The sequence below is a fragment of the Giraffa tippelskirchi genome, chromosome 6 (assembly GCF_054371585.1).
Source record: "Giraffa tippelskirchi isolate mGirTip1 chromosome 6, T2T-mGirTip1v1.2.pri, whole genome shotgun sequence".
NCBI lineage: Eukaryota > Metazoa > Chordata > Mammalia > Artiodactyla > Giraffidae > Giraffa > Giraffa tippelskirchi.
Genome location: NC_137280.1, coordinates 146013114 through 146040437, shown reverse-complemented (window position 1 = coordinate 146040437; position 27324 = coordinate 146013114). Strand labels below are relative to the sequence as shown.

The 27324-nt window shown below is 38.7% G+C and overlaps 1 protein-coding gene across 2 annotated transcripts in view; it reads left to right on the top strand.

The window, feature by feature from the left end:
• The window catches only part of LOC145511417 (uncharacterized), a 733827-nt gene that overhangs the window by 294472 nt on the left and 412031 nt on the right, over positions 1 to 27324 (top strand). For both annotated transcript variants that reach the window (XM_081504622.1, XM_081504623.1), the window contains exon 6: positions 25163 to 25347. In XM_081504622.1, coding sequence (XP_081360748.1) covers positions 25163 to 25264 — 102 coding nt within the window. In that variant the 3' untranslated portion in view covers positions 25265 to 25347. The remainder of the gene's footprint in view (positions 1 to 25162; positions 25348 to 27324) is intronic.

The following is a 27324-nucleotide window of genomic DNA, read 5'->3' as shown; positions in this document are numbered from 1 at the left end:
TTGTAAGTACACGGGTCACTGAAATGAGTATGTCTAACCCAATATGATCTCATCTTAACTATTAAACAAGGCCACATTATGAGATTCCTGGTGTTCATGAATTTGGGGGGGGAGGGAGAACATTGTATAACCAGTTATACAATGTATTGGATTCTTCTTCATAGTTCAACAAAACTCACAGTCTTGTCATTTCTCTGGAGTGGATTACCTCTTACCACTGAAATAATCTGGAGTGTGTGAAGTATATTGTCCCTTTTTTGCGGGTACACAGATTCTGCCTGGACACCATCTTTGTACAAATCTACCTTATCAGCTACCAATATCAAGAAAAAGTCATTTCTATTCCGTGTTTCTCTTTGAGAATATAAGCTTTTTCAGGAGAGGGAGCATCAGCTGGCACTTTTGAAACCTGAGGCAAGCACATAAAAGGCAACGTGTTGACATTATTTATTTAGTCATTCATTTAGTCATCAAATACTTGTCAAGAGCCTTCTTTGTACAAACACAACCAATATAGCAGATGGGAGAAGATATGTTGGATCACATACCTTTTTGAATATTAATTCAGCAATTTTCTAAAATGATACATTTGCACACACAGGTTAGCACACAATTCCACAGAGTTCAGAGAACTCAGAGATTCATGTACTCTTGGTTAAAATTCAATAACTACTTATCTTTAAAAAAAGAAAAAAACTTTTTATTTTGTATTGGAGTATAACCGATTTACAATGTTGTGGTAGTTTCAAGTGGACAGCAAAGCAACTCAGCCATACATATACATATATCTATTCTCCCCCAAATTCCCATCTCATCCAGGCTGCCACATGATATTGAGCGACGTTCCCTGTGCTGTACAGTAGGCCCTTGTTGGTAATCTGTTTTAAATTTAGCAGTTACTTACCTTGCTTCCATTTTCTCATTATTATGAGTAATAAATTTACTTATAATAATGCCTGTCTTATGCATTTGGTAGTAGATATAAGAAATCTTGAATAATACTATACTAAACCAATATAGTTTTGTATTTCTCACTTAAAACTAATTGAAGATTTTGGAAGTTGCTGGGATTTCTTCAGTTCTTCAGTGACTTCCTCTAAGACCCAACCCCTTTCAACTAAATTCTCTCCCTTTGTTAGAAAGGGTATTGACTTCAGACTGTAGGATTCATTCAAAGAAGGGAAGCAGTGATTGACTAGGAAAGTAAGGACCTTACGTCTCTCACCTCACATTAGCGAGCAGAGATTTGTTTCCTATTATCATCCTAGCAGACTTCCTGTTCTGTTCATTCAGCCAGAAGAGAGTAACATGGAAACCCTTGAATGCAAGCAATGCTGGGAATTGGTATCTATCCATGACTAGATTAGATCAATAAGAAGTTATTTTCAGGAGCTGGGTACATTGCCTTGCAGAACATAATTAAAATTCTCTTAGCAAAGAAGACAGGTGGGATGTCTGTTGAGTAGATGAATAAGAGTATCTGTCACACATGTGTACATCTTTAACGCTTAGAAATTACTTTCCAAAATATAGTCTCATCTGACTATCATACTTGAGGCTCAAGAATCATTTCCCATCTGCTGCTGATGAAACCAAGACCGAGAAGAGTAAACTGACTTGCCTAAGTTTGCACCAGTAAGTAGCTGAACAGAAATATAATCTAATCTTCCAAGCTATTGAATTTGAGCCCATTTTTAAAGGATGTTCTTTCAAATGTCATTGAGCGTTCAAAACAGGTAACTATCTTTTTAAAAGAACAGTGTAAGAGAAGGCTTCAGGATTAATTCAACTGAATTCATTTGAATTTCCAGTTCACATTGCCTATAAAAAGTTGATTCCCTCAATATAATAATAGTAGTAATAAAAAAGAGAGAGGTCAAATTAAAGATATACTAAGTGAGCTTAGTATTAGGTAGAATAAAACGTGAGAATCCCATGCCTTGTTCTATTTGAAAGGAAAGATGTCTGGGAAGAGTCTGTCTTTAAACTGATTTTGCTATTCTCTCATCCTGAGAGTGTAGCAAACAAAATCATCTATTGCCTCCACTTTATGAGCTGATAGGAACAATGATTGTAGTAGAAATGCACTAGTAACCCGTTTGAATTGTGGTACTGGACAAGACTCTTGAGAGTCCCTTGGATTGCAAGGAGATCAAATCAGTCAATCCTAAAGGAAATCAAACCTGAATAGTCTTTGGAAGGAGTGATACTGAACTTGAAGTGCCAATACTTTAGCCACCTGATTGGAAGAGCCAACTCACTGGAAAAGACCCTGATGCTGGGAAAGATTGAAGGCAAAGGGAGAAGAGGACGATAGAGGATGAGATGGTTAAAGAGCATCACTGACTCAATGGACATGAGTTTGAGCAAACTGCAGAAGATAGTGAATGACAGGGAAGCCTGATGTGCTGCAATCCATGCGGTTGCAAAGAGTCAGACACAACTTAGCAACTGAACAACAAACCTCTTCTCTAGAACCAATCCTACAGTATGATATTGACTCTTCTGAGCAATGCAGTGGTGACAGGAGGCTTGAAAGATTTGCATTTTAAGAATAGAATTGGGGCAAAATTATTCATATTTCTAAATATTTTCAAGAAATGAATGTATATACATCATAGTGGTCATGTTTTTCTTCTGATCAGCATTCTTTACTCTCTTTTTGTAACCTCAATTTTATTTCCCTTTGTGGAATCACCCTTCTCTCATGTTCACTAGACATGGTTTGGGGAATTCTCAGTCCACTCTCTTATTCCAGGAATGGTCAAGTGAGCCATATCTGGCCATATTCTACATCTCAACCATCAGTATTTATTTCATGTGGGATGCACAGATGAAAATAAGACAAATCTAGAACTTCTGCTGAAACTACCAGGAGAGAGATACTATTTTATGGTAAGCTTGCTAGGTTGATGGGACAGATGAGGCTAAGGGACACCCTGGCAATTCCTAGGAGTGGAGGAGTAAGAAGAAATGAAAAGGGGGCTCTCTTCTTTATCGATCATCTCTCATATCACAGGCAATATGTGAGGTGTTTTACATAGAGTGTCTCGTGTAATTTCACACAAATCCTATAAAGCCAATGTTCGTTTCCTCATTTTCAGATGAGACTTAAAGAGGTTAAGTAACTTGTCTAAGATCACACACTGTCAAAGCAAGAATTTGAACTCAGGTATATGAGATATTGAAATGGGTTATATTTACAATTTTTTTTTTCCAATCTGAGTGTTCTGATAGCATATAAGTTTATGGAGGCTCAGATGGTAAAGAATCTCCTGCAATGCAGGAGACCTGGGTTTGACCCCTGGGTCAGAAAGATCCCCTCAAATAGGAAATGGCAACCCACTCCAGTATTCTTGCTCAGAGAATTCCATGGACAAAGGAGCCTGGTGGGCTACAGTCTGTGGGTTGCTACATGACTGAATGACTAATACTTTCATAAGTTTATGCACATATCAAGGTTGATGTGCTGAGATAAAATTATCTATTACAGAGTGTTTTTTGTCATATTTTAGCAACTGCATAACTCCAGATAGAAAATCAAATCTCTGGTCAGAGGATGCTTTTGGCCATGGCCAAACTGGTGACTAAGAAATATCTCTTTCTGTTGTATGCTGAGCCAAAGAGACATAGCTAGACTTTTTCCATGAGAGACTGTGTTCAGTTCAGTTCAGTTCAGTTCAGGCTTCCCCAGTAGCTCAATTAGTAAAGAAACTGCCTACAATGCAGAAGAGGGTTCGATCCCTGGGTTGGGAAGATCCCCTGGAGAAGGAAATGGCAACCCACTCCAGTATTTTTGCCTGGAAAATCTCATGACAGAGGAGCCTGGAGGGGTACAGTCTATGAGGTTGCAAGGGTCTGACACAACTTAATGACCAAACCCACTCCACCAGATCAGTTCAGTCACTTAGTTGTGTCTGATTCTTTGCAAACCCAAGGATTGCAGCACACCAGGCTTCCCTGCCCTTCACCAACTCCCAGAAATTACTCAAACTCATGTTTATCAGGTCGGTGATGCCATCTAACCATCTCATCCTCTGTTGTCCCCTTCTCCTCCTGCCTTCAGTCTTTCCCAGCATTAGGATCTTTTCCAATGAGTCAGTCCTTTGCATCAGGTAGCCAAAGTATTGGAGTGTCAGCTTCAACATCGGTCCTTCAAGTGAATATTCAGGATTGATTTCTTTTAGGATTGACTGGTTTGATATCCTTGCACTCCAAGGGAGTCTCAAGAGTCTTCTTCAACACTACAATTCAAAAGCATCAATTTTTCAGCACTCAGCTTTCTTAATGATCCAGTGCACATATCCATGCATGACTACTGGAGAAACCATAGTTTTGACTATACTACCTTTGTCAGTAAACTAATGTCTCTGCATTTTTTAATATGCTGTCTAGTTTGGTCAAAGCTTTCCTTACAAGAAGCAAGTGTCTTTTAATTTTATCATTGCAGTCACCATCTGCCATGATTTTGGAGCCCTCGAAAATAAAGTCTCTCATCGTTTCCCCATCTGTTTGCCATGAAGTGATGGGACTGGATGCCACGATCTTTGTTTTTTCAGAGTTGAGTTTTAAGCCAGATTTTTCATGCTCCTCTTTCACCTTCATCAAGAGGCTCTTTAGTTCTTCTTCACTTTCTTCCATAAGGGTGGTGTCATGCACATATCTGAGGTTATTGATAGTTCTCCAGCCTATCTTTATTCCAGCTTGTGCTTCATCCAGCTCATGATTTCCCATGATGTACTCAGTGTATAAGTTAAATAAGCAGGGTGACAATATACAGCCTTGACATACTTCTTTACCAATTTGGAACCAGTCCATTGTTCCATGTCCAATTCTAACTGTTGCTTCTTAAGCTGCATGCAGATTTCTTAGGAGACAGGTAAGGTGGTCTGGTCCCATCTCCTGAAGAATTTTCCAGTTTGTTGTGACCCAGATAACTATGATGGTGTGATCACTCACCTAGAGCCAGACATGCTGGAATGTGAAGTCAAGTGGGCCTTAGGAAGCACCACTACGAACAAATCTAGTGGAGATGATGGAATTCCAGTTGAGCTCTTTCAAATCCTAAAACATGATGCTTGAGAGTGCTGCACACAATATGCCAGCAAATTTGGAAAACTCAGCAGTAGCCACAGGACTGGAAAAGGTCAGTTTTCATTCCAATCCCAAAGAAAAACAATGCCAAAGAATGCTCAAACTACAACACAATTGCACTCATCTCACACACTAGCAAAGTAATGCTCAAAATTCTCCAAGCCAGGCTTCAACAGTACATGAACCATGAACTTCCAGATATTCAAACTGGATTTAGAAAAGGCAGAGGAATCAGAGATCAAATTGCCAACATCCATTGGTTAGTTGAAAAAGCAAGAGAGTTCCAGAAAAACATCTACTTCTGCTTTATTGACTATGACAAAGCCTTTGACTGTTTGGATCACAATAAACTGTGGAAAATTCTTCAAGAGATGGGAATAACCAGACCACCTGAACTGCCTCCTGAGAAATCTGTATGCAGATCAAGAAGCACCAGTTAGAACTGGTTATGGAACAACAGACTGGTTCCAAATCTGGAAAGGAGTACATCAAGGCTGTATATTGTCACCCTGCTTATTTAAGTTCTATGAAGAGTACATCATGCGAAATGCTGGACTGGATGAAGCACAAGCTGGAATCAAGATTGCCGGGAGAAATATCAATAACCTCAGATATGCAGATGACACCACCCTTATGGCAGAAAGGGAATAAGAACTAACGAGTCGCTTGTCTTTCTGAAAGACAACAGAGAAAAATTTGGCTTAACACTCAACATCCAGAAAACTAAGATCATGGCATCTGGTCTCATCACTTCATGGCAAATAGATAGGGAAACAATGGAAACAGTGACAGACTTCATTTTCCTGGGCTCCAAAATCATTGCAGATGGTGACTGCAGCCATGAAGTTAAAAGCGCTTATTCCTTGGAAGAAAAACTATGACCAACCTAGACAGCATAGTAAAAAGCAGAGACATTACTTTGCCAACCAAGGTCCATCTGGTCAAAGCTATGATTGTTCCAGTAGTCATGTATGGATGTGAGATTTGGACTAAAAGCAAGCTTAGCACTGAAGAACTGAAGCTTTTGAACTTTGGTGTTGGACAAGACTTCTGAGAGTCCTTTGGACTGCAAGGAGATCCAACCAGTCAATCCTAAAGGAAATCAACCCTGAATATTCATTAGAAGGACTGATGCTGAAGCTGAAACTCCAATACTTTGGCCACGTGATGTGAAGAACTGACTCATTGGAAAAGACCCTGATGCTGGGAAAGATAGAAGGTGGGAGGAGAAGGGGATGACAGAGGGTTACATGGTTGGATGGCATCACCGACTTGATGGATGTGAGTTTGAGTAAGCTCCGGGAATTAATGATGGACAAGGAAGCCTGGCATGCTGCAGTCCATGGGGTGGCAAAGAGTCAGACATGACTAAGCGACTGAACTGAAAAACTGAACACAGTCAAAGGCTTTAGTGTAGTCAGTGAAGCAAATGTAGATATTTTTCTGGAATTCCCTTGCTTTTTTGATGATCCAATGGATGTTGGCAATTTGATCTCTGGTTCCTCTGCCTTTTCTAAATCCAGGTTGAACATCTGGAAGTTCTTGATTCATGTACTGTTGAAGCCTAGCTTGGACAATTTTTAGCATTATTTTGCTAGCATGTGAGATGACTGCAATTATGTGATAGTTTTGAGAATCCCATGAACAGTATGAAAAGACAAAAATACATGACACTGAATGATGAACTCCCCAAGTCAGTAGTTGCCCAATATATTACTGGAGAAGAGTGGAGAAATAGCTCCAGAAAGAATGAAGAGGCTGAGCCAAAATGAAGACAATGCCCTGTTGTTGATGTGGCCTGTGATGGAAGTAAAGTCTGATGCTGTAAAGAACAACATTCCATAGGAACCTGGAATGTGGGTCCATAAATCAACGTAAATTGGAAGTGGTCAAACAGGAAATGGCAAAAGTGAACACTGACATTTTAGAAATCAGTGAACTAAAATGGACCGGAATGGATACATTTAATTCAGATAATTAGAAGAAATGGAGTAGCCCTCATAGTTAACAAAAGGGTCAGAAATGCAGTAATTGGGTACAATCTCAAAAATGACAGATCTCTGTTCATTTCCAAGGCAAATCATTCATATCACAGTAATCCAAGTCTATGCCCCAACCACTAATGCTGAAGAAGCTGGAGTCGAATGGTTCTTTGAAGACCTACTAGACCTTCTAGAACTAACACCAAAAAAAAGATATCCTTTTCATCTTGGGGGACTGGAATGCAAAAATAAGAAGTCAAGAGATACCTGGAGTAACAGGAAAGCTTGGCTTTGGAGTCCACATGAAGCAGGGCAAAGGCTAATAGAATTTTGCCAAGAGAATGCACTGGTCATAGCAAACACCCTCTTCCAACAACACAGGAGAAGACTCTACACATGGACATCACCAGAAGGTCAATACTGAAGTCAGATTGATTTTGTTTTTGCAGCTGAAGATGGAGGAGCTCTATATAGTCAGAAAAACAAAAAGACCAGGAGTTGACTGTGGCTCAGATCATGAACTCCTTATTTCCAAATTCAGACTTAAATTGAACAAAGTAGGGAAAACCACTAGTCTATTCAGGTGTGACCTAAATCAAATCCCTTACGATTGTACAGTGGAAGTGACAAATAGATTCGAGAGATTAGATCTGATAGACAGTGTGCATGTAGAACTATGGACAGAGATTTGTAATGTTGTATAGCGTAGTTTATTGCAACTGCATTTGTTTTCAATGGAACTGCCATCCATACATTTACTTAGGACAGGAACTGAGGTTCATCCTTAACCACCCTTTTTTCCTTGCCCATTGCTATTAAAAAGTTATGTCTTCTTTACGTCCAAAATACATCCTGGTTCTATATTTTCCCGTCTCCTCTGTTACTATTCTGGTCATGTTACCATTTTTTGTTAGTGGCACAAAGATGTCATCATGATCTTTTAAAAATAGAAATCAAAAGGTATCACTTCCATGTTTAAAGTGCTTCTAACGGCTCTGGATTGCAATTAGAATAAATTCCTAGCTTATTACCAAGCCAGTAAGAGTTTAATATCTTCCTTCTACCTATGCCTAAACTCATTCCCTACTATTTTATTTTCTCCTGAACTTTAGCAATCCTAGCCTTTATAAAAACATATTATTTCTTAAGCACCCTGAGACTATTTCTGCTTCAGGGATTTTACATACAGTGAAATAGTTGTCATCTCTGTCATCACCCACAGACGACAGAGACCTTGGGGGACCTTTTGAGCACCCTACCTAAAGTAATCCCTTGTGGTTGTTACTTTTTTCCCATTGTTGTTGTTGTTTAGTTCCTAAGTTGTATCTGACTCTTTGCAGCCCCATGGACTGGGGCCTGCCTGGCTCCTCTGTCCATGGAATTCAGGCAAGAATACTGGAGTAAGTTGCCATTTTCCTCTTCAGGGCATCTTCCCAACCCAGGAATTGAACCCAGGTCTCCTGCATTGCAGGTAGATTCTTTACCATCTGAGCCAGGAGGGAAGCCCTTTCCCCCATTAGCCTGTTTTAATTTCTTCATAGAATTTGTTTCACTATCTGAAATTATCTTATTTATGCATTTATTTACATTTTTATCTTGTTTTCCTTACCTTCGACTTACTCAAGCTTCATAAACTTAAATGCCCATGAGGGGCAGGAGCTGTTTCTCTCTCATGCATACAATAGTGTCTGGCATGCAGTATGTGCCCAATAATAGTCGTTAAATGAACTAGAGTTGCAAAAAAAAATAATGAACCCAGCATGAAAAGTTGACTTAAGTCCTTTTACTAGTATTTATTTCTCAGCCCTTATGTATTTACTTTTCTGCTTTGGATACAAGTGGGAAACCAGTTAACTGAGGGAGCCGCAAAGCCCTGTGGAAATGTTATTGGATGGGAAAAAAGGCAATAGACTGTCATACTTATGTAGTTCTATCTCTCTGAACCCACAGATTCAATATGAAAATCAAACAAGAAAGCTTTGTGTTTGAAAATGAATTCCCTGCAGTAGAGATTAGCATGTTTTTGACATTTTTTCCCAAATTCACTTTCCTGGAGATGAACCACCAGCAAGGGTGAAGGATAAAGGGTTGTGCAATTCTTGTCAATAGCAGACACTATACTTAATTTTATTTTTGGCTCAAATACTCTGGTCAATTTATAACAACACATTATATGGAAAGTATACCCTGACCCCAAAGAGTATATAGAGAAGAGAAATAAATGTATTATAATGCTTAATATGCTAGATTATATCTTGCTATTTCCCTAACCTTGAGCACAATATTTCTCTATTTCTGGAATACAAATAAAACATTTCTTTCATCAGCAAAATGGCATTATTGGTTGTAAATGGGTATTACTCAAAGTATATGTAAATGAATTCTTATAGGTAAGTAAATTACTAGTCTGCTAGTTATAGTATGGTATCTACTCCAATTGTTGAATTTTCCCCAGAAATAATGTCATGAGGCAATGAGACCCATGGGGCGTGCCTGATGGCTCAGACAGTAAAGAATCTGCCTGAAATGTGGGAGACCGGGGTTCAGTTCCTGGCTTAGGAAGATCCTCTGGAGAAGGGAATGGCCACCCACTCCAGTGTTCTTGCTTGCAGAATTCCATGGACAGAAGAGCCTGGCCAGCTACAGTCCATGGGGTCTGCAAAGAGTCAGACACGACTGAGTGATAACACTTTCAGTGAGATCTATGGTTATACCAGTGCTGCCGAGTAGAAGTTTCAGTGATGATGGAAATACTCTGAATCTGTATTGTCTGAAATGGCAACCACTATACACATGTGGTTACTGAGCACATGAAATGTGGCTAGTATGACTGAGGAACTGAATTTTAAGTTTTACTTACCTTTAATTAATTTTAATTTAGGTAGCCATATGTGGCTAGTAGCTTTCATATTGGACAGCACAGGTAGGTAACAGTACCCTTGGGAAGTGGAAGTCACTCAGTCCTGTTCCACTCTTTGTGATCCCATGGACTAGACAGGCCATGGAATTCTCCAGGCTAGAATAATGGAGTGGGTAGCTTTTCCTTCTCCAGGGGATCTTCCCAACCCAGGGATCAAACCCAGGTCTCCTGCACTGCAGGCGAATTCTTTACCAGCTGAGCCATTAAGGGAAACCCAAGAATACTGGAATGGGTAGCCTATCCCTTCTCCAGCAGATCTTCCTGACCCAGGAATTGAACCAAGGTCGTCTGCATTGCAGGCAGATTCTTTACCAACTGAGCTATCATGGAAACCCTGACGATACCCTTAATGGAACTAACTATAGGTTTTTTGAGTAGTCATGTATGGATGTGAGAGTTGGACCTATAAAGAAAGCTGAGCACTGAAGAATTGATGCTTTTGAACTGTGGTGTTGGAGAAGACTTTTGAGAGTCCCTTGGACTGTGCAAGGGGATCCAACTGGTCCATTCTAAAGGAAATCAGTCCTGAATATTCATTGAAAGGACTGATGCTGAAGCTGAAACTCCAATACTTTGGCCAGCTGATGCAAAGAACTGAGTCATTTGAAAAGACCATGATGCTGGGAAAGATTGAGGGTGGGAGGAGAAGAGGATGACAGATGATGAGATGGTTGGATGGCATCACCGACTCAATGGACATGAGCTTGAGTAATCTCCGGGAGCTGGTGATGGACAGGGAGGCCTGGTGTGCTGCAGTCCATGGGGTCACAGAGTCAGATACAACTGAGAGACTGAACTGACTCTCTGATACATAGAGATCTGGACTGTATGAATTAAACTATCCAGAGAGATTAGGTACCTAGCCAAAAATGATGCAATTACCTTGTCTATAAAACATTTGCCTTTCCTCTGATCTTCAAGCATCTTCTGCCTGTGAGATCATCAGGAACACTGAAGTGGCAGTAGGAACAATCTGGGGATAGGAGGTTCTTTTAGATCAGCGGAGTCATAGACTAGGGTACACTTACACGATATGCTAACTTTAGAATCTAACCTCTCCCACCACATAATAAATCTCTTAAAATAAATTGAGATAAGGGCTTAATGTTAAAATCAGATGAATTGATGTGCAAGGTCAAACACTTTGCAATCCCCACTTACCCCAGCTTATTTCTACAGATTTCATTATATTTAAAGCAGAGTGATATGTAGAATTTCTTTTGTTCTTTCCTTATTCTATTTCAGTGTTTCTCAAATTTTAGTGTGCAAACAATTTTCTGGATTACATTGGGTACACAGGATTGTGTCTACTGTATTTTCCAGGTAATTTAAGGGCAATTTTTTCATAATCGATTTTACCTTCTGTACTGACTTGACTAACTCCTGTGTGACTCATCTACTCTTTCGGTGCTTAATCATAGCTCTTTTGTTTAAAATTATTTTCCACCAAGGTTGTAAAGCAGATCAATTCAGTATTACTTCAGTCACATTTAAATCTTTAAAAAAAAATCATACCTGCAATTGTTTAAATTTTCTAAATATTTGTAAAGCTAATTGCTAAGAGCAAAGTTTGAAATAATCTAATAAATTTCAAGCATCCAAATTCTGACTAGTAAACCTATTTCCATCTTTTTTTATCATGATTTCCAGGCCAGCAAAAGTTGTGCAGTTTTAGAATCTTTTCAGAGTCAACTTATGAAAAACATTGTTTGAGATTTTAAGTATAGAAAACTAAATATTTCCTTTTCTACTCTTGGAATTTTCTAGATAGGTTCCTGAGTATCTGCTTACCTAGAAATCAGATTAGATAGCTTCAGGTTGTCCAACAGTTAATATCTTTATGTAAACTAGTAGATTCCTAAGCATCATACCAGAGACTGTTTTTTAAACAAAAATATATCTAATAGTTTTATCAGTATTCAGATATTTTATATTACAATTGTCACAAAATAATCATACGTGGAATAAATGTGAGCAATTAACATTTTAGAACTTATTTTATGAATTACCAACTGTTTGTGTCAAAATATTTAAATCAGTGGTTTTGGACAAGCATTACATGTCAGGTAGAACTTTTCACGGGTTGGCAGACAAATTGTGATGAACACATAAAATATATTTGGTGTTTCTGAAACACACACACACATAGAGTTTATGTTATTCCTGGGGAATATTTTATTTGTATTTTTAGAGATGAAAGTATGTTGACATCTATATTTAGGAGAAACACTTAGATAATTTATTAAATGAAAATAGCCTAAATCTTACCGTATTTATGAAACCAATAGTAATATAACAGTCCTATGTACATTACAATGTCTGCAGTATTTAATTGACACTGAGTCCTGAATTCTCTAATAGTGCCCTATGCAAATGTGCTCACTGTTTAACCAAAGCAAATCCTTCTTATGTCTTGCTTCTATGACTAAGACTGTAAGACGGGCAAGAAAATTGTCATAGTTCTTCATGTTCCTACAGAATTCCAAGAAGAGTAAGCATGGGAGACAAACAGGATATCCATCTTCTTCTTTAACGATTTCTATTCCTTAACTACCCTTTTTACTCATTTTCAGGTAAAATTAATTTTGCTCTGATTTCTTTGTTTAGATCTTATTTCCTGATTGATCCACAATTCACTTCTGCAAATATTGATTTGAGTACAGTCACCTTGGTAGATGCTTAAAAATGGTCCTTGCTCTGAAAATTTCCACATGTACTGAGTAATGTTATCCTTATGTTTATTCTTTTATAGTCTTATTTATCTTTCCAACTTTGAGTTATGTGACTATCATAAACATTTATTGATCAATTAGTAGAATCTCAATAAATACTTATTGAAGAAAAGAAAATGTAAATGTGCAGGACACTGTGCTAGGCCTATATTTTAAAAGATCAATGACTCTGGCTGAGTTTGAGGTGGAAACTGGCAGCTGCAAAGCATTTTAAGAAGAGAAAAACTAATTTCATCTTTGCTATAATATCAGAAAATATCATTTCCCCCTCCCTCCTGAAAAGAAAGGACATAAGCATGAATCTGATTGAATGGAGCTTGAATATGCTTTCATGAGTCATACTTCTACTCAGAAGAGAGCCTGTATGTCAGGTTACCAGGTTTAGCATCTAGAAATCAGACTGAACAAAACGATCACATCAAACTTTCCAATGTTCTTTTGGTAACAGATAACTGTTGCACAGTAAATCATCCCACAGTGGGCCCTCATTGTGCAGAATTGATGCTCCTCAAGATAGTCGGGCTTCCTAGGTGGTGCTAGTGGTAAAGAACCTACCTGCCAATGCAGGAGCCATAAAGAAACAAGGGTTCAATCCCTGCATTGGGAAGATCCCCTGGAGGAGGGCATGGCAACCCACTCCAGTATTCTTGCCTGCAGAGTCCCGTAGAGAGAGGAGCCAGGTGGGCTATGGTCCATAGGGTCGCAAAGAGTCAGACGACTGAAGCTACTTAGCATGAGATAGATTTAACCTTTATTGCTGGAAGAAGTGCTCTGACAAGCTGGTTCTAAGGGAAATGCTCTTCCAAGGGAAACAAGAGCTGCGGTGCCCTGTCTATTGGCTGAGGTAGAGGAAGATAAAGAGGACTTTATCAATTTTTTTATATCTTTTGTATTTTTTTAGGCTAGGGGAGAAACCAGGTTCTCAGTGAAAAAGAATGCTATGGAACATAGACAAGTATATTTCAGATATACCTAACCTTTTCCTACCTCTTCATAATCCTCTGGTATTTCATTTGTATGACTATCCCGTACATCTTTACTGAAATGTAGTAAGGAGTCAAACTTTGGGGGATACAATCCTTCTTCTCAAGGAGTTGCTATTGTGCATGAAAGAAAATCACATGTAGCAGCGTTACTGGTATCATAATTCAGATTTATATAACTCAAAGGTAGAGCTGCTGCTGCTGCTGCGTCACTTCAGTCGTGTCCGACTCTGTTTGACCCCATAGACGGCAGCCCACCAGGCTCCCCCGTCCTAGGCAACCCCTGTCAACTCTCTCATAGTCATTTGCATCCAGTGACTTACATAAGGATAATCACTCAAACTGTATCAGTGACAAGCAGATACAGGTTTAACTATTGTACTGTGGACCAGGGAGAGGGGAGACAGTGGCATTTATATGGCAAAGGAGACTAAAAGAATATGTGGTCTGATTTAACTAGATTTCACAACAGAACATTATCTTCAAAAGTAAGCAGATTTTTAGATGTGTTATGGTGACTGACACTGCTCTGATCAAGAAAAGTGATAAACAGTTTTTCATCTTGTGGGGGAAATAGAGTTTGTTAGCTAAAAGATCTTAATCTTTTAGGGACGTGTCAGCGCCCTGAGGACTTCACTGTGGGTAACCCGTGAAGGGGATCTTTGTTTAATTAAAGGTTGTTGGTTTGTTATGGAATATAAGAATTGAAGCATAAATGAGGTACATGAGCAGCATCAAAATCCAAAAATTATTTTTAAGTAATTATAAGTGCATGGAAACATCAAAAATTATTTTGGTTAGATTTTGCAAGGGATTCTGTATCCCATGAGTGGGAAAGGGGATCTGGAGCCAGCAAAAATTGGGTAGTATTGGGTTAGCCAAAAAGTTCTTCTGGGTTTTTCTGTAACATCTTAACAGAAAAACCTGAGCAAACTTTTTGGCCAACCCAATATGTTCAAGAGCTAATGGGATGTGGGACCATTAAGATAATTAAAAAAAAAAAAAAAAAGTATGACAATTAATGGGTTGTGTCCTTATCTTCACATTCACACCTGTGGATTCCTTTATTGTGAATTAGGCTAATCTGGGCCACTTGGGTCTCATTGTCTTCATTAGTATTCTAATAGCGTTAGGCATTCATTTTTGGCAAATGTGCCATGAATAATCTGAACCATTCCTGCTTTCCTGACCCACACCAGGAATCACAAAAGATCCAAACACAGACCAGTGGGATAGGACTTCAGATCCTAGGAAAGAATTTTGGAAATAGTGAACAGGAAGACAACAGATACAAGTGACAGTGTTATATGAAGGAGAATCAAGAGAGAGGAAAGAGAACTGAAAAAGAAGTTTTCTAAGTGAATAATTCATTCAGCTAATAGAAAAATTACATCAAGAAACACCTCTGTTTGATAACAACTTCATGATAGATGGAGGAAAACCTGACGGAAATAACAAGTAAAAGTTAATATTCTAATTTCTTTTAATGGTAGGATAGATTTACTATTTAACATATTTCAGATGTCTTCCAAGAATATAATGCTTTGTGTTCAAGTAGCATTTTTAGAAATATTTGGAAACTATCTGAAAGTGTTAAGAGAAAATGAAAGCAACTATAATATCACATGTATACTAAGTAGCTTCAATCATATATGACTCTTTGCAACTCTACGGACCGTAGCTGGCCAAGCTCCTGTGTCCATGGGATTCTCCAGGCAAGAGCACTGGAGTAGGTTGCCATTTCCTTAACCAGGAGATCTTCCCAACCCAGAGATAAAACCCACGTCTCTTATGTGTCTTGTATTGACAGGCAGGTTCTTTACCACTAGTGCCACCTGTTTCTGCTCCACAAATCCCTTAGTTCTTAAGGACCTCTCAGGTTTCCCCCAACGGCCCTAAACTGACAAATGCTTGTGCTTACTCTATATTTTGTGAAAATGTGGACTTTTTCATCTTTGTATATTAGCCACTTAATGCATCTTGGAAAATGTGTAAACATTTCTCGTTCAACAAAAAGTTAATGAGAAAGTTCACCGTTATTAATTTTTGATACATCTATGTCTATTATTCTTAGAAACTCAGGGAAAAATATTTAAATCCCCTTCACCATAAACTTAAAATTACTACTTTGAATGTTGAGTGCATTTGTATGCTTTCTAGGATAGTGAATCTCAATCCTAGTATCACTTTGGTGGCACCTGTAGACTTTGAAATATTAATAATACCAGGGCCTGGGCGCATCTCCAGAATATCTTAACTTTTAGGTTTGTTTGTTTGTTGGATTATGGATTTGAGTACTCTTAAAAAGCCTCCACATTTTAAAAAATATATTCTATTATGGTTGAGAAACACTGTTCTAGGAAAAAACAATTTTCATTTAGTTTTGCAACCCTTGAAACTTTCCCAAATGTTGATGAATTTTATTTCTCTATACATTGTCAGGGGCAAGGCAGTGTGAAGTCCCTGTATGATGAATGCCTATCTTAAACCCTTGCTGTTTGTGTGGAAGAATAAGCCTATGAACATGATCCACACGTAGTTCCCATGGTTCCATGTAAGAATAGTCTTTAAGTATGTCTGGCTCAGTCATTATTATCATGTGTTAGCTTGAAGACTTATTGGAACATAGATTGGTTCCCATGATATATACCCTGATTTGTCCATATTAAAGATTCATATTTTAAAAAGTGGTATTTCCATTTTCTAATCAAGGAACTGAACATAAAGCATATTGACTAGTGGCTAAATAACTCATCTCTTTACCCCACTATGATTCACTAGAACTCCTTCAAGACTGACTTTGCTGGAGAGGAACCAGCTTCATATTGACATAAACCAATAGGAGAAGCTGATGCTGGGACTAAATGCAAAATGTTAAGTAGAAAAGCAGATGGGTAATACAGGCGAGAACAGAAATTAAATGTCACAAAGAAACACTTTCTAAGTTTAGAAACAGAAGCATTTACATTTAATATGACTTCTGTTTCTGATTCTTAAATACTTTTGGTAATCACTTGTCTCTTAATACCTGATTGCACTTGACTTTTTAGTGCACCTTGGCTGATTAGCAAACTGGCTTCATCAGGAGGAAAATGTGTGTGTTTTTTAAAGGAGAGGAGTTCTAACACCCTCCAATAAAAAGAAAATATTGTTGCTATGTTAACTTTTCTGATAGAATGGATGAAAAATAGTGTGGACCAAAATGGTCAGATTCTTCTTAGGATTCTGTTGCCTCACTGCTGCCTTTTCTGCTGGGACTCCAAAGGTTTCTCAATGACCTTTTCAATTTACTCTATTGGGATACTAGCCACTTATGGAAAAACACCTTGAGAGAAGCTTTTTACTGTAGCAGCAGGAATTCTAATCTCACTCAAGGGGCATGAAGTTGAAGAAACTCTGCAGAGAAGGAGAGCACTAGTTCAGGAGAAGGAAATGAACTTTCCCTGAAGAATCCCAAGCAATTTACCAACGTTTAAAAAGCGTTTTATTGTGTTTTAAATAAGTTCTGCTTTGTTATTACTGTTAATCACAAACATATATTTAAAATTTATTTGAAAAGTCACGGGGGATGCCCTGGATTAGAGCAAGTTTTGAAGCTTAATAGACTGTGAGTTCCTTTATTGCACTGAAAGTATTAAAATATTACCTCTTTACAAGTCTAAATATTTGTTCATAGTGTGTAATCCAGACTTTGTTTTGCAAATGTTTAGAGGCTTTGCATAGCCAGATAATTCTAGATAAATCTCAGAGGGTATATTTACATACGAGAAATGTCATCCCCATACACACCACACACCAAATACACCCACACATACCATTATGCAGTAAGGAATTCTTCAGTGTCCTCCAAAGTTCAAGAGATTTTTTGTCATTGTTTTCTCCATGTTTTAGCAATAAAGTGATCTCTTCTGCAATAGATGGAGGAATAACCTGACAGAGGGGAAGAGTTAGCTATTGTTCAGTCACCAAGTTGTGTCCAACACTTTGGAACCCAATGGATTGCAGGACACCAGGCATCCTTGCCCTTCATTATCTCCCAGAGTTTGCTCAAACTCTGGTCCATTGAGTCGGTGATGCCATCCAACCACCTTTTCCTCTGCTGTCCCCTTCTCCTGTTGCCCTCAGTCGCTCCCAGCATCAGAGTCCTTTCCAGTGAGTCAGCTGTTCACATCAGGTGGTCAAGTATTGTAGCTTCAGCTTCAACATCATCCTTCCAATGAATAGTCAGGGGTGATTTCCTTTGGGATTGACTGGTTTGATCTTACTGTCCTAGGGACTCTCAAAAGTCCTCTCCAGCTTCCAGCACCACAGTTCGAAAGCATCAGTTCTTCGGCTCTCAGTCTTTTTTATAGTCCAATTCTCATATCCATACATGACTACTGGAAACACTGTAGATTGGACTATATGGACCTTTGTCTCTGCCTTTTAATATGCTGTCTAGATTTGTCATACATATTTTTCCAAGGAGCAGGCATCTTTTAATTTCATGGCTGCAGTCACCATCCAAAATGATTTTGGAGCCAAAGAAAATAAAGTCTGTCAATGTTCCCAGGTTTTCACCACCAGAGCCTTTGACTGTGTGGATCGCAGTGAATTGTGGAAAATTCTTTAAGAGATAGGAAGACCAGACCACCTGACCTGCCTCCTGAGAAATCTGTATGCAGGTCAGGAAGCAACAGTTAGAACTGGACACAGAACAACAGGCTGGTTCCAAATAGGAAAAGGAGTACGTCAAGGCTGTTTATTGTCACCCTGCTTATTTAACTTCTATGCAGAGTACATTATGAGAAATGCTGGGCTGGATGAAGTACAAGCTGGAATCAAGATTGCTGGAAGATATATCAATAATCTCAGATATGCAGATAACACCACCCTTATGGCAGAAAGGCAATAAGAACTAAAGGGCCTCTTGATGAAAGAGGAGAGTGAAAAAGTTGGCTTGAAATTCAACATTCAGAAAACTAACATCACGGCATCCAGTCCCATAACTTTGTGGCAAATAGATGGGGAAACAGTAGCAGACTTTATTTTGAGGGGCTCCAAAAATCACTGCAGATGGTGACTGCAGCCATGAAATTCAAAGACGTTTACTCTTTGGAAGGAAAGTTATGACCAACCTAGACAGCAGATTAAAAAGCAGAGACATTACTTTGCCAACAAAAGTCTGTCTAGTCAAGGCTATGGTTTTTCCAGTGGTCATGTATGGATGTGAGAGTTGGACTCTAAAGAAAGCTGAATGCCGAAGAATTGATGCTTTTTAACTGTGGTGTTGGAAAAGACTCTTGAGAGTCCCTTGGACTGCAAGGAGATCCAACCACTCCATCCTAAAGGAGATCAGTTCTGAGTGTTCATTGGAAGGACTGATGTTGAAGTTGAAACTCCAATACTTTGGCCACCTCATGCAAAAAGCTGACTCGTTTGAAAAGACCCTGATGCTGGGAAAGATTGAAGGTGGGGGGAGAAGGGGACAACACAGGATGAGGTGGTTGGATGGCATCACCAACTCAATGGACATGAGTTTGGGTGAACTCCAGGACGTGGTGATGGACAGGGAGACCTGGCGTGCTACAGTCCATGAGGTTGCAAAGCGTCGGACATGACTGAATGACTGAACTGAGGTGAACTGATTTGCCATGAAGTGATGGGACTAGATGCCATCATCTTAGTTTTTTGAATGTTGAGTTTTAAGCCAGTTTTAAGCCAGTTTTTCACTCTCCTCTTTCAGTTCATTTCAGTTTAGTTCAGTTGCTCAGTCTTAACTGACTCTTTGCAACCCCGTGGACTGCAGCATGCCAGGCTTCCCTGTCCATCACCAACTCCTGTAGCTTGCTCAAACTCATGTCCGTTGAGAATGTGATGCCATCCAGCCATCTCATCCTCTGTCATCCCGTTCTCCTTCCACCTTCAATCTTTCCCAGCATCAGGGTCTTTTCCAATGAGTCAGTTCTTTGTATCAGGTAGCCAAAGTACCGGAGTTTCAGCTTCAGCATCAGTCCTTCTAGTGAATATTCAGGACTGATTCCCTTTAGGATTGACTGGTTTGATCTCCTTGCTGTCAAAGGGACACTCAAGAGTCTTCTCCAACACCACAGTTCAAAAGCATCAATTCTTCAGTGCTCAGCTTTCTTTATAGTCCAACTCCCACATCCATACATGACTACTGGAAATACCATAGCTTTGACTAGGCGGACCTTTGTTGGCAAAGTAATATCTGTGCTTTTTAATATGCTGTCCAGGTTGGTCATAGCTTTTCTTCCAAGGATCGAGCATCTTTTAATTTCATGGCTGCAGTCACTATCTGCAGTGATTTTGGAGCCGAAAAAAGTAGAGTCTGTCACTGTTTCCATTATTTCCCCATCTATTTGCCATGAAGTGATGAGATCAGATATCATGATCTTAGTTTTCTGAATGTTGAGTTTATGCCAACACTTTAACTCTCCTCTTTAACTGTCATCAAGAGGCTCTTTAGTTCTTGTTTGCTTTCTAGGACTGGAAAAAATCAGTTTTCATTCCAATCCCAAAGAAAGGCAATTGCAAAGAATTCTCAAACTATTGCACTTTTGCACTCATCTCACAAGCTAGCAAAGTAATGTGCAAAATTCTCCAATCCAAACTTCAACAATACGTGCACCTTGAACCTCCAGATGTTGAAGTTGGATTTAGAAAAGGCAGAGGAACCAGAGATCAAATTGCCAACATCCACTAGATCATTGTAAAAGCAAGAGAGTTCCAGAAAAACATCTACTTCTGCTTTATTGACTATGCCAAATCCTTTGACTGTGGATCACAAGCTGTGAAAAATTCTTAGAGATACACTATCAGACCACCTGAGCAATCTGTATGCAGGTCAAGAAGCAACAGTTAGAGCTGGACATGGAACAAGATATTGCTTCCAAATCTGGAAAGGAGTACGTAAAGGCTGTATATCGTCACTTTGCTTATTTAACTTATATGCAGAATACCTCATGTGAAGTGTCGATCAAGGTGTAGTGCAAGCTGGAGCCCAGATTGCCAGGAGAAATCTCAGTAACCTCAGATATGCAGTTGACTCCCCACTTTAACCCTCATTGAAAGGATTTTAGTTCTTCTTCACCTTCTGCCATTAGGATGGTTTTCATCAGCATATCTCAGGTTCTTGATATTTCTCCCAGCAATCTTGAATCCAGCTTGTGATTCATCCAGCCTGGCATTTTGCATGATGTACTTTGCATATGGGGCTTCACAGATGGTGGTAAAGAACCCGCCTGCCAATGCAGGAGACACAAGAAATGAGGGTTTGATTCCTGGGGCAGGAAGATCCCCTGGAGGAGATGGCAATCCACTGAAGTATTCTTGCCTGGAGAGCCTCATGGACAGAGGAATCTGTTGGACTACAGTCCATAGCACTTAGCATTCCAGGTTTCTGTGCAATCTTGTTCTTTACAGCATCAGACTTTGCTTTCACCACCAAACACATCTGCACTGAGCATCATTTCTGCTTTGGCCGAGTATCTTCAGTCTTTCTTGATCTATTTATGTGCTCTTCTGATGTCTTGTCTTTTTACCTTTTCATACTGTTCATGGGTTTCTTGAGGCAAGGATACTGGAGTGCTTTACTATTCCCTTAGTGTACCAGATATATTATGACAAAAGAAGGTAGGCAACCTTAAATTTCAGTTTAGAGTCAAATTGCAAGCACTTATCATTGCTTTCTAACAATGAAGTGTCATAATGGCATGTATGGTGGGCCCTGTAACATTTCTCTGTCTAAATATCTGTTTTCTCTTCCTTGTAGAATAATCAAAAATTGCTTCATCAAAAATTCCATTATCCATGTGCATCTAGCATAGATCTTATTGTACTGTAAACTTAGTTGCCTTTCCTATTTTTATTAGTAATGCCTTGAGTTTCACATAACCTAATTTCCAGATTTAATTTCCAGTTTCCCATTTATGTTATGTGTTACCTGGTATATTGTAAGCAAGTACAATATAGGCTTACTAGTGTGAAAGCTGATTATTCTCTCTTCAAATTTTCAAGGAAAAGAAAATGTGGATGGCTTTTACAGAGAATTAATTTATCCAAGAATATATGTAAGTTACAGGCCAGATATTTGACTATAAATTCTCTTCTTTGCCTATCTTCATTATGTATAATCTCTGGGGTACTTTTATAAAAATTTATTTATTTTTTAACTGAAGGATAACTGCTTTACAGAATTTTGTTGTTTTCTTTCAAACATCAACAAGAATCAGCCATAGATACACCCATGCCCAACCAAAACAAAGTATCCCATGCTCAACCAGCCAAGAGATGGACATGAAACCTAAGTACAGGTTTTTCTCCTGAGAAAATTGAATCTTGAGTCATTCATGGAAGGATGGACTAAGGTGATTATCCAATTGTTTCTGCCCCCTAGATTCCTCAGGCTTCTCTTGTGTCTACCCTTTTGGAAGTCTGGTGCTTCATATTTTTTTCTTTTTTAAAAATGTTATTGATTTACTTGGTTGCATGGGTCTTAGCTGTGGTATTTGGGGTCTTTGCACAGGATCTTTCGTTGTAGTCCACGGACTGTCTAGTTGTGTTGCCCAGGTTCTGAATGTAGGCTCTGTAGTTGCAGTATGTAGACTTACTTGCTCCGCAGCATGTGGGATCTTAGTTAACCAACCAGGGATCAAACCCATGTCCCCTGCATTGTATGGTAGATTCTTAACTGCTAGACCACCAGGGAAGTGTCAGTTAACTTACCCCAGCAGAGTTGCTTTCTGTTCATAGTTTCCCAACAACCCTTTCCAAATGTAGTTACAGTACATAAATAAAAACCATGATGAAGAAAAACATTACTGTTTCTTAATTCTTTTGCCTCAAAACAAAGAAAAAGTTATTAAAAGAGTCTAGTTGGATTACTTTTGCAAGATCACACAAAGCTTTTTAATTCTGAAAGGTGACCTATTTGTCGAAAAATAATCTTTTTGTTTAGCTGATCTGTGAATCTGGCTGACCTGATGCTGATGATTTTTTAACTTAGTTGATGTTGACTTTAATTTCCTGAAAAATTACTATATGGGCTACTGAATTGTACTGTTGATAATCAAGGGCAGAGGACTGTTTTTGAACAACTGTCTCACATGTGGTAAGCTTGGTGGGTCATTTAAAAAGAGGCAACTGCTAAGAGTAACACCAGACCAAAATTTTTCATAATATGGCCAAGCAAAGTAGAATATGATTGCAATAATTTATATGACTTATTTTGCAATATGGGATTTTTGCTTTGTTTTTTGTCTTAATGGGCCATGAGGGATAAAATAAGACTTAAGTCGTTATATTTCTCTGACTATAAAAGTCAAGGGTTATACTAACTTATAATCAAAAGAAACTATAACTTTCATGTTAATAGAGTTGGCTACTATCATATGTTCTAATTTCCTTTGAAGGAACACATTACCTGCTGCACTGAGTCTCATTTCTCCATTTTTGTGGGTGGGTGGTCTCATGTATATAGTGCCTCCTAGACTGACCAACCTAGAAAGCATATTTAAAAGCAGAGACATTACTTTGCCAACAAAGGTCCGTCTAGTCAAGGCTATGGTGGTCATGTATGGATGTGAGAGTTGGACGGTGAAGAAAGCTGAGCGCCACAGAATTGATGCTTTTGAACTGTGGTGTTGGAGAAGACTCTTGAGAGTCCCTTGGACTGCAAGGAGATCCAACCAGTCCATCCTAAAGGAGAGTAGTCCTGGGTGTTCATTGGAAGGACTGATGTTGAAGCTGAAACTCCAATACTTTGGCTACATCATGCGAAGAGTTGACTCATTGGAAAAGACCCTAATGCTGGGAAGGATTGGGGGCAGGAGAAGGGGACAACAGAGGATGAGATGGTTGGATGGCATCACCGACTCGATGGACATGGGTTTGGGTAAACTCCGGAAGTTGGTGATGGACAAGGAGGCCTGGTGTGCTGCGATTCGTGGGGTTGCAAAAAGTCACACACGACTGAGCAACTGAACTGAACTGAACTGAGACTCTAGTAACATGAATTAGCCTGAAGAGAATGTTGGCTGGTTTTGCAATGCTTTTTAATTTTGCCTGTAAAGCCTGTGACATTTAATTTACATTCCCCTCCAAGTAGGCTAAATTGTAGTTATTATACAACTGAGTTCCACCTGTCCTAAGCTTCTCTGATTTTCTTGTGGCTTCCTTGGCTGCCTGAGGCTGGAATATGCCAAATTCATTTTGTTTCTAGGAAGTGTCCCAGCCTCTTTCTCTCTCACTCTTCTTGGCAGTTGTTTTTCTAGACTAGTCAGTAAGTTTGTTTTGTTTGCCCTAGAGCAAACACATGATATAATGCATTACTTATCAACCCAATTATACAGTGTTTAAAGCCTTCAGAAGAAAGAGCTCTAAAATATAGATGAGGACTACAGTTAGGCCATTTAAAAGGTCCATTTTCCTAAATGTGAGCTGTTATTTAGTCAATTTGTTAAAGCATAAATTCCATTATATGGTTGATGGATTGTTAGTGATTATTTGGCTTTCTTGCATCTGCCCAAAGAAAGATATATGAAGAAATTTAAAATGTATGTGATACTTTTAAAAAGTACTGTAAATGGGAAAAGCTTATAAATTTACTGAAATATAAGGTCATTTTCAGATTGTTGTAATTCCATGTCATTTTTTTATTTCCATCTGTCATGAAATGTCTTTTAGATTGAATGTGGAAGATACTTATGGCTTTAAGCCATATAGTAGCAAAGTGTTCAATATTCTTTTTGAGCACTGGTTAAAACAGCAGTGGAATTAATGAGATACTCATAAATTAAATGTACATTGCATCCTGTATGATTTTTTGTCGATTGAAATATGAGATAGTTGTATAAAGAGCTAATTATCTGCTGAATTTAATCCATCTGTACTTGAATGCTTTAATTCAGAATCCGAATGTTTTTGCCAAGAGAGTGAAGGATATTTCTAAAATCAGTCAAATACTTGTATTTACAGAGGACATCTGCCTGTTTATATTTTTAATAGGGTAGCTTCCTCAGATATAGTTTTAAGGATCTGTTGAAGGTTTCATTACTGATTGTCCTTTTCTTTAACTGAAGAAATATTTCCACATTTTTATATTTAATATATTGAATAGAGACTTACTGAGGAAACACAATTGCTCCATAAAATATGGGGCAATTATAGAGTTAAATTTTCTCATCTGAAACAGAAAGTAAGTGGGTAAAGGTAGATGGATGATAGTTAGAAATATAGATGATAGGTAGGGTAGAAAGGTAGAGTAGATAAAAACAAAGAAATAAGGTTTTTGTGTGGTTAAGTTGAAAAGAACTATGCAGTTTGAAACGCTTGCCTCATTTATTTTTCTATTAAAAAAAAAAAGAGGTGTGTCTGTATAAATTCTTAAAGTATGGTGAGAAAGTAGCATTTCTGCCTACCTAGGTTCTCTTTGTTTTCTCTTCTTTTCAGAGAACAAATAAAACCACTCAGTGCATAATGTACCAACGTCTGATGCCTGAATCCTTCAGGAATTTTGAAGACAAAGCATACAACGAAGGGATGATTACCTGAGTTGAGCTAGAATATTTAGATTTGAAGATTCAGTGCTGCTCATGGAAATGCCATGCTTTGTATTTTTCAATACAAAGGAGAAGGTAAGCTAGTTTCCGTGCATCTCCATCTGGTGTTTTTTGTGCCTAATTATCCCCTAACAATTTTTTTTTTCTCTCCTAGATCTTAAACCTCTCGTTCTGCCAACTTCTTCTTTAAAGAAAAATTTAAAAATCCTCAAATAACTGTCAACTTGAACAAATATGTACTCTTATTTAATTTTCCCAATCTAATACCCACCCCCCCGACCCCACAATCAAGCCACCAAAATCTCATTCTTCCCTTTTAGGGTCAAACTACTTGAAAGAATGTCTTTGCTTCTTCTCTTATTCACCAAACATTCAACACATGATAATTTGTCTTCTGTACTCACCACTCCATTGAAACTGATCTCATCCAAGATATGAACCATTCTCTAGATATTAAATGTAATGACCACTATTCAGGCCTTAACTTATTTAACTTCTCTACACTGTTTGTCACTGTCAAGAACAACTACTTTTTCCTTGAAACATGTTCTCTAGACCCCTGTGATGCTAGACTCCTTGTTCTTCGATCTCCTTCTGTGGATAATTCTTTCCTTCCTTTTGAGTGCCCTTTGATCGTGTTTGTCTGCAGTCTTGAGACTCCACACTCTACATTTCTCCAGTCTCTACACTCTCTAGGAAAACTCCTTTACTCCCATGGCCTCAAATCCCAAAGACTGGCTGAGTCACACTCTTCATCTCTGGAACTCTAGAGTTAAATATCCAGTATTTACTCTTGGATATCTTTCTCTATCATTATTCCTTCCCTGCTTCTGAAACCCCCTCAGACCTGCCGCTTCTTTCATGTTTTCTCTTTCAAAACTGTCTCATGTCTACAGTTACTGACAACTTGTACACATCCTTTGGTCTTATGTGGTACCTCCTTCTAGAACCGTTTTTTTTTTTTTTTTAGTTTTATTAGAATATACTTTCCAATGTTGTGTTAGTTTCTACTGTACAGCAAAATGGATCAACTCTATCTATACATACATCCCCTCTTTTCTGGATTTCCTTTGCAGTTAGGCCACCACAGAGCATTGAGTCGTGTTCCCTGTGCTACATAGTAGATCCTCATTAGTTATCTTTCTTGGTGGTGTATAATTGTCAGTCCCTTTGCTGAGCACTCTCCTCTGTGCTCCCATGCTCCCACAACAACATTTCCTGTCTAGTCTTATCTATCATGAAGGATGTTCTGCCTCCCTCACTAGGTATAAAACTATGTGAGGGTCCGGATTTTAAGGTGTGGTTCACAGACTTTTATTACCTGCGATAGTATAAGAACCTAGCATGTAGTGGACTTCAAATATTTCCTCAGTGAATGAAGGAAAGAAAAACAGGAGATGGACCATTTATAGCAAGTCATGAGGAGAGTGAAAAAGCTGGCTTAACACTCAACATTCAAAAAATGAAGATCATGGCATCTGGTCCCATCACTTCATGGCAAATAGATGGAGAAACAATGGAAACAGTGACAGACTTTATTTTCTTGGCTTCAAAGTAACTGCAGTCATGAAATTAAAAGATGCTTGTCTCTAGAATGAAAAGCTATGACCAACCTAGACAGCATATTAAAAAGCAGAGACATTACTTTGCCAACAAAGGTCCATCTAATAAAAGCTATGGTTTTTCCAGTGGTCATGTATGAATGTGAGAGTTGAACTATAAAGAAACCTGAGCACCAAAGAATTGATGCTTTTGAACTGTGGTGTTGGAGAAGACTCTTGAGAATCCCTTGGACTGCCGGGAGATCCAACCAGTCAATCCTAAAGAAATCAATCCTGAATATTCATTGGAAGGACTGATGCTGAAGCTGAAACAGCAATACTTTGGCCACCTGATGCGAAGAGCTGACTCATTAGAAAAGACCTTGATGTTGAGGAAGATTGAAGGCAGGAGGAGAAGGGGACGACAGAGGACAAGATGGTTGGATAGCATCACATTCTCAATGTACATGAGTTTGAACAAGCTCTCAGAGATGGTGAAGGTCAGGGAAGC